At 36.9% G+C, this 8,517-nt stretch overlaps 1 protein-coding gene across 1 annotated transcript; it reads left to right on the top strand.

The window, feature by feature from the left end:
- The first annotated feature begins 2,674 nt into the window (after window positions 1-2,674).
- On the top strand, window positions 2,675-5,703 carry LOC145167379 (Protein phosphatase 2A regulatory B subunit family protein). Its single transcript, XM_079086572.1, has 2 exons — window positions 2,675-4,553; window positions 5,192-5,703. The coding sequence occupies exons 1-2, from the start codon at window positions 3,408-3,410 to the stop codon at window positions 5,540-5,542; spliced, it is 1,497 nt and encodes a 498-aa protein (XP_078942698.1). The 5' UTR covers window positions 2,675-3,407; the 3' UTR covers window positions 5,543-5,703.
- The last annotated feature ends 2,814 nt before the right edge of the window (window positions 5,704-8,517 follow it).

Raw genomic sequence — 8,517 nt, 5'->3', positions numbered from 1 at the left:
GAATGTCATTCAAGACGTTATGGAAACAAACAAGTTCTCTATACTGAAGATTGATACCAAGGTAAACCCAACAAATATGTTGACAAAGTCGTTGCCCATAGAGAAGTTCAAGTTTTGCTTGAACTTGATTGATGTTCATAGGAGTTACGTCCCTTCGGGGATTGATGACAGGAATGGAGAAGAAGTTCTTGTTTGAGATGGAGTTCACAGGATACTCAAGTCAAGGCGAAGATTGTTAAATGCGACTTGAGCATTTTGAGCATTCTCATGGAGCATTTGAGTTTAATGGAAGACTTGGAACTGTTTAATTGAAGACTTGGAACTCAATGGAGCACTTGGGGTTCATGGAGCATGTGACAAAGGAACAAATCATATGAGAAAGGAATTGATCTTCAGTCAAAAGAACGGATCAAGTGACAAAGAAATAGATCTTGTAAAAGAGGGTATGGAGCACCTAGGAAAGGAATGGAGCACTCTGGAGCATAGATACACCATCCTTGATGAGGATGTGTCACCTTGGCATGCAAGTGTGTTGTTCATTGTCTAGATGCGCCACCTTGAAGTCTTGATGCACCATCGTGTAAGGTACGCCACATGTGTTCCTTGATGAGCCATAGTATCCCCTGATGAACCACTTATGTTATGATGCTCAAGATTGTTCAATGTTGCTTATAAGTTGAAGATACTCATGGATAAAGCTCATGGAAGACGGTCATCGATAATGGTCATGGAAGATGCTCATCGACGATGCTCATGGAAGATTTTCATCGATGATTCTCATGGAAGATGCTAATTAATGATGCTCATGGGCGATGCTCATCGATGATGCTCATGAGGTTGAAGATTCCAGAATCTACCGCATACCAGGTTGATTCCATTCATGGGCGTATCTGCTAGTCATTTATATGTGTCTTGTATTTTAGAGTGATATGCGAATCTCTGTTGAATTGTACTTGTAAGAGCTCATTAATAAAGAATACTCACATCCTGCCCGTAGACGTAGGTCACCTTAACCGTACCACGTAAATAATATGTTTTGTGTGCTTTTGGTTTACTTATTTTCCATACGACTTCTTAACACTCTTAATAAATAGTTATTATATTAATCTGTAATTATTTATTAACACTTTACTAAACAATATCATATTAACTTATAATTATTTATTGACATCTCAATGAATAATAAATTAATTCATCTTTGTTTATTTACTTTTTGTTTTCAACTTGGGTCAATATGATAACCTATAAATAATCATGGAATCAACCGTGTCACCAACATGTAACATAATGGATATATCACCAACAATGAACTCTTGCAACAAATTATGACAATTGCCCGAAAAATAAAAAATTATCTATAAATAATTGTCATGGCCCTCTTTTAAGACTTATGGAATACAAGAAACGACGAATGTTTTTAAGAAGGCGACTCACTTCCTTAGTTACTTACATAAATGATAGTATAATAATGAGATATGTATTGGTTCTCATATAAGGCTGGAGGGTGTGGTGCCACCGAAACCGCACTCCCTCCCCCGCCACATAAGCGCCATGTCATTTTTTACCACTCAAGTGTGGTTTCTTGTCACACAAAGGGAGTGGTGCCACACATTTTCTTTTTTTTTTTGTTTTTTTTTAACTATTTTAATTTAATAAAACTTCTTTTTTTTTAACTATTTTAATTTAATAAAACTTCTATTTTAATAAAAAAACATAATTTTTCATTACTTAAAAATTAAAAAAAAACATTACATTGCATTACCAAAAAAAAAAACAAAAAAAAACACGAAAACCACACAAATGACATTTAAATAATCCTAGAAACTTAAAAAACACAAATAAAATAACTAAAACAAACTACATAAAGTCGTTCTCCGAGAACTAGTCTTCGGGGTCATCCGGTGGATCCAAATTAAGGTTAATGTTTTGAACCCCGTAAATAACGGTATCAAAAATAGACTGAAATTCTTCAGAAGATGAAGAAGATGACATTTTTGAGAGAGTGTTGATTTTTTTAAAAAAGTTTTTTGAGAGAGAGAAGAGATTGTGTTGTGAAAAAAAAAATGAAGTTAGATATGTATATATAAGAAAGAAAAAGCAAAAAAACCAACAACCGGTCAATTCTCCAATTTTCACATCCACCAATCAGAAAACGCGGCATTTAAGGACCGCACTGCGGCCAAGACCACACCAGACCGCGGTCTGGGGGCGGTGTTCTTGGTTGACGTGGCACAAACTGCGGTCTGAGACCGCGCCCACACCCTTCAGCCTAAAGAAAAAAGTGGGTCGTTACCAACAATTGGTGTTGCTCTACTCCCCATTTCGAGGGAAAAAATTGGGTAATGTAACGACTAACGAGAAACAATTGGTGTTGCTTTGCTCCCCGTTTATTTGATTGTAATTTTGTATCATTTTCTTGTTTGCACCGTCTACTAGACGTCTGACTTTTTTAATGATTTGCCGTTTCTAAAAACTATTAAATAATAATAATAATAATAATAATAATAATAATAATAATAATAATAATAATAATAGTTTTTAAATTTGATAGGGAGGTGAATTGTTTATAGGAAGAATACATTTAAAGATCTGGGTCTATTCAATACTATCATATTTGGGATACTATTTATAAACTTTAATGTTTCATGAAAGAACATTTAACGTAGATTTCATAGATCTATTTAAAAAACTAATCTCATTTATCTGTCTCGGTTTTCTGTAAAAGTTCCCCCTATCCCTCTGCTTTTTCTTCTGTCTTTATAGAATCTTGAGCCCTTTGAATTAATTGTCTTTGTTTCAAATTTGCACCCCCTTCTTCTTCTTCTTCTTCTTCTCTTTGTGTCTATTTGTATGTATGTGCGAGAGAAAAAGAGTTGTAATGTAACGTGATCTTCACCAAAGACTCGGTGTATGCAATTAAAAGGATCGTAATCTACGTCTAAAAAGTAAAAACTGAAGCTTTTTGGCTTCATGTGCCTCAAATTGTTTGTATTCTTATCAAAAAGATCTACAAGATTTCACTTGCTTCCTGCTTTCCTCTCTCTAACTTTACCATTTTGGTGAGAGAACTGCAAAAAATCTCGTTTTTTGATCGAACCAGACATGGGTTTCTTCAAGATCTGATTTTCTTTTTTGTGTCCAGATCTTGTGATTTGAAACAGCTTTCGTCAATTTCTTCCCTTTCTTCCAAGTTCTTTCTTATTAAAAAGAATTCGAGATTCGCAAATGCCTTTTATGTCGTTGCGCAATTGAAATATTGATTGTGGGTATGTTCGATTTCTAGGGTTTCTTGGATTGTGGGGACTTTTCTAGGGTTTCTGAATATGGGTTCTTTTCCCCAAAATGTAGTCGCTTTGATCTGAGTGATTTCGTTTGTTTTCAATCGAATTCAACCTGTTAATCTCACAATGTTGAAGCAATTTCTCGCCAAGCTTCCCAGGAGATCACCGAAGTCTTTTGAATCTTTCGAAGATCCTTCAAATAGTCCCAACAATGGCGGATTTCAAAGAACCACAAGCTTAAACAGCGCATCACCAAAACCCAACGCACCCAAAAGAACATCATCGGCTGTTTTCCCATCAAGCGTCATCGCCGGAATCGAACCTCTTTTACCCTTCAAAGATGCTCCCGCTTCAGAAAAAATGTCGCTTTTCATCAGTAAGTTAAGTCTTTGCTGTATGGTTTTCGATTTCAATAATCCCACTAAGAACACAGCTGAGAAAGATCTCAAACGATTAACATTAATCGAGCTTCTCGAATTCATCGCATCTGGGCCCCCCAAATTCTCCGAGCCTGCCATCTTAGCATTATGTAAAATGTGTTCGATCAATCTCTTTAGAGTTTTCCCTCCAAATTACCGAGCTTCAAGATCCAACAATGGCGGAGAGAATGATGATGATGAACCCTCCTTCGATCCAGCATGGCCCCATTTACAACTTGTGTATGATATCTTACTCAAATTCGTAAATTCACCTTCTGTCGAACCCAAAATTGCAAAAAAATACATCAATCATTCATTCATATTGCGAATTCTCGACCTTTTCGAATCCGAAGATCCTCGAGAACGAGACTGTTTGAAGGCGATAATGCATCGAATTTATGGCAAATTTATGGTTCATCGTCCCTTCATTCGCAAGAGCATAAGCAACGTGTTTTATAGATTCGTTTTCGAAACCGATAAGCACAATGGGATAGCAGAATTATTAGAGATATTTGGGAGTGTGATCACAGGGTTTGCATTACCTTTAAAAGAAGAGCACAAGATTTTTCTTTGGCGGGTTTTGATTCCATTACACAAACCGAAAAGTTTAGCGGTTTATTTCCAGCAATTGTGTTATTGTGTTACACAGTTTATAGAGAAAGATCCAAAGTTAGCTAGCACAGTGATTAGGGGGTTGTTGAAGTATTGGCCGATTACTAATAGTCAGAAGGAAGTGATGTTTTTGGGAGAGGTTGAGGAGATTCTTGAAGGGATTAATATGGGGGAGTTTGAAAGAGTTATGGTTCCCTTGTTTTGGCGGATTGGATGCTGCATCAATAGTTCGCATTTTCAGGTATCTTTTTTTGTGTAAAATTGATTCAAAATCTTGAATATTTATCCTTTAGGCTGTGTTTGTTATAATGGAAAAGACTAGACAAACTTTCTAGGGCTATTTTTTATAATGAGAATGAGGAGGGCGCTCATGTCTTTTGGACAAACAAGAGATCAAGAGCGAGTGTCTGTCCCACCATTTTGGGCAAGGACAAAAAATTGCAATTTTTTTGACTCAATGATAATCAGGTTTTAGTCTCAGTACAATGCAAGTCAAATGCAGTATACTGCATGTCATGTCGTATCATGTGCAACAAACGGGGCCTAGCCCGGTTTGTTAAGCAGGACATGACAATACAGGTTGTACTGCATTTGACATGCATTGTACCGTGACTAAAACCTGATTATCAATGTGTCAAAAAATTTCAATTTTTTTGTCCTTACCCAAAATGGTTGGACAGACACTAGCTCTTGATCTCTTGTTTTTGCGAAAGACGTGAACACCCTCCTCATTCTCATTATTATAAATAACCTTAGAAAGGTTTTGAATAGATTTTTTATCCCATTCCAACAGATGAATGTCAAATACCGTACAACATGTTTTGTTTTATTTTCCGAAATTATTGAGATTGATACATTTAGGAATGTTCATGGTTTCAGGTGGCGGAGAGGGCGCTACTTTTATGGAACAACGACCAAATCTTCAATCTAATCGGACACAATCGACAAGTGATCTTACCAATAATCTTCCCAGCTCTTGAAACAAACGTGCAGACTCATTGGAATCAGTCGGTTCTTAATCTAACACTGAATGTTAGAAACGTGTTCACGGAGATGGATAACATGTTGTTTCTAGCCTGCCATGCCCATTTCATTGAAGAACAAGAGAAACAGAGTTTAGCAGTGGAGAAAAGGAAGGAAGCGTGGGATCGGCTCGAGAACGCTGCAAGTCTTCAGCCGATATCCGGGAATACAACGGCTGTTCTTGTTCCGATGCCTCGAGTAAATTGAAATTGACTTTTCTTTCTTTTTTAAGTATGGGTGTCTTTTTGTTAGGTGGTGTTAAGTTTTTGTATTTTGATTCATTGTTGTAATATGAGTTGCATCATGGAAAATCTTATGATGAGGTGCTCATGGATTTTATGGAAATTAACAACCACCACTTTGTTGCATCATGACACGCATTTGTCTTTTACATATTTGATACAAGCCTCGTTTGTTTCTAGCAAGGTTCTAAATAACGTAAGGCGTGACTTGGCGGTAATGTCAAGCCTTAAGCTTTTCCGAGCCTTGGCGAGTCATGTCGTTTGTAAGGCGTGACTTAAGGCGGCAATTTTGTATATAATTCATATTTTTATATGTATTTTCAACTATTATTTATTTTTATACACATATATGACTCAAGGCGGCGTTTTGGTAAAACTTGGCGGCACATACAAGCCTTGGAGCCATGACGAGCTTTTTAGAACCTTGGTTTCTAGTCTTTCCCCAATCCCAAGAAAATAGGAACCGGCGCACGAATTGACAGTAGGTGTTGTTGAATTTTTTTGTCCGACCAAACATAATATAAAACCAAAAAATAAATCATTACGTCTAATAAAAACATAGCAATTTCGATTTCATCAATAGAAATATAGCAATTTCAACAATTCAAGATAAAAACATAGCAATTTTGATTTCAGCCTAAACAAATTGGTCAAATTTCAAATTGCTTCATTCTTAGGCTAGGGTTTGGAGATTACTTGGAGTCTTTGAGTCAAATTGAACAATGTAGGGATGAGCATATGAACCGGGGAACCGGCCAGAACCGGTACCGGAAATGGAACCCGATGGAACCGGTCGGGCCGCGACCGGGACGTTATTTTTGTGGATTTTTGGAACCGGGAACCGGTAGGAACCGGAACCGATATAACCAAAACCGGTAGAACCGGCAAAAACCTATAGAACCGGCAAAAACCGAAACCGTATGATGCTATTTTTCGAAGACCTGTTCCAACATTTGAAGGCACGACAAGAACCGGTAGGAACCGGGAACCGGTAGAACCGCCAGGCCGGTTCGGTTCTTGATTTTGGCCGAAGCCGGTTCCCGGGTCGGGGCCGGTTCGGTCCTTTTGCTCATCCCTAGAACAATGGGTGAGATTGAGGCTTGGGTTTGGAGATTACTTGGAGTCTTTGAGTCAGATTAAACAATGGATGAGATTGTGCGGATGGGATTCAATTTTTGCTCATGGAACGAAAGCATGAAAAGCGACCGACAATTTTTATTTTATTTTATATTTTTTAATTTTTTATATATTTTTTAATCTGTTGATTGTCGAACACCGAAAAGAGTGCCTCTCACCCTCTCTCAAGTCTCGTTTTTTTTCGTCCGATTAATTCAAGTATCCAACTAGACCAAGTCCAAACTCCCAATTGGACTATTTTACAAATGTCATTGTACTTTTTTCTTAGGCTTATTTGTTTGTTTTTTTTGGGCTAAAATTAATAGGGTTTTTGGACTACTAATTAAGAGTTTAAGTTGTAAACTAATTATAACTTTAGGTTGTAAATATATTTTGGTCTTCATTGATCTAATAGAGTGGAAAAAAAATTGAAAAAATTACCATTACGTACGCAGGAACTAGGTGTTGCCGGTGCCACATCGGATACCTAGTAGGAGCCGCCCTTGCAAGTAAAGGTTGAATCCATGTAAACCCCATATTAGTGTATATCGAATAGCCTTTATGAACATGATTAGTTAGCAAGAAGCTCGGTTACAAGACGGATGTCTGTTTCATTTCAAAACATCAAGCATGTTATGTTTGGAGCCAATGAAGTAAACTTAGGGAAATGGCGAAAATGACTTAGGGGGTAAATGAATTTTTGATTTCGTTCACTTTTAATCCTTTTCTTTTTGTAAACCATATATCATCAAACTTGTTGAAGTTGCTCATATTTTACCTATGCAACCGGTTGTTGAAGGTTACGAAGGTAATGCGGTCGGTTTCAATAAATTAGATGATATATGGATTAAAAAAAAGAGACTAAGGCCTTGTTTGTTTTTTTATAAAGGTACTTTTTGACCACTTATCACTTTGAGCGGCTAAACATTTCTCAAAAAGTTTGTATTTTTGAAAGACAATACTTTTATACTTTTTTACCACTTTTCCAAAAAGACGTAAAAATAACACTTCCGACGGCTAGACATCTTCTAATCTACGTTTTTTCACAGACGCTCCATCCTCCTCCCCTTTCATCGACGAATCCTTATTTCTCCCACTGCTGTCGCCGTCGGCGTTCCTCTCCAGTTGTTGTTGGATTAGGTGTCTAAGCCCATAACTATAATTGGTATGTACTTGACCCGATAGTAGCATGGTCCTTTTGGGTTGCCTTCACCATAACAATTTGATAGGATGAATAATGGAGAAAGAGGTTAATTGTGATTTATTAATATATTATAAGAATAATATATTAATTGAGAAATCATATTATTTAATTAGTATTGATCAAGAATTAGTTTGGAATTAATTTAGTGATCTAAAGAGACTGATCAAATTAATAGGGACTGATTATGTAAATTAGTAATAGTTGTAGTTTGGGCTAATGGACCCTATTGGTATAGGGTGGACGAAAAATCTATGGGAGTGCATAAAGATTTCGCCCAAAGGCTTACCATAAGGGATCCATATGTTGCTTAGGGCCTAAGCAAGGGAATTAGGGATTCCAAGTTGAAAACTCTACGAGCCTCAACTATAAAAGGAACCCCCTAGCTCCTAAAATCAGTCACTAACTTCGAAGAAGAAACCCTAGCCGATTTTTAGAGCCTCTCACCTCTCTCTCATATTCCTCCATTGCTACGTGGTGTTTGTGAGTCATTAGAGGTGCAACAATTGAGGCACTAAGCTCTTAAAGGTCAAGAACAACTAGCTACAAGGAAAAGGTATTCTACTAATCTTGTTTATGTTATGAATTTCGAAAAATAGCATGCTAGTTTAGGGTTTTGCTTT

Source organism: Lactuca virosa, chromosome 3 (assembly GCF_052849685.1).
Source record: "Lactuca virosa cultivar CGN04683 chromosome 3, Lactuca_virosa_CGN04683_v6, whole genome shotgun sequence".
NCBI lineage: Eukaryota > Viridiplantae > Streptophyta > Magnoliopsida > Asterales > Asteraceae > Lactuca > Lactuca virosa.
This window is presented reverse-complemented; position numbering and strand designations above follow the sequence as displayed.

What these genes read in the sequence shown, in the direction of transcription:
- LOC145167379 (XM_079086572.1), top strand. Translation starts at nt 3,408, where the DNA reads ATGTTGAAGCAATTTCTCGCCAAGCTTCCCAGGAGATCACCGAAGTCT. An exon ending in TCAATAGTTCGCATTTTCAG is followed by an intron (nt 4,554 to 5,191) that starts GTATCTTTTTTT and finishes TCATGGTTTCAG; the next exon opens with GTGGCGGAGAGGGCGCTACT.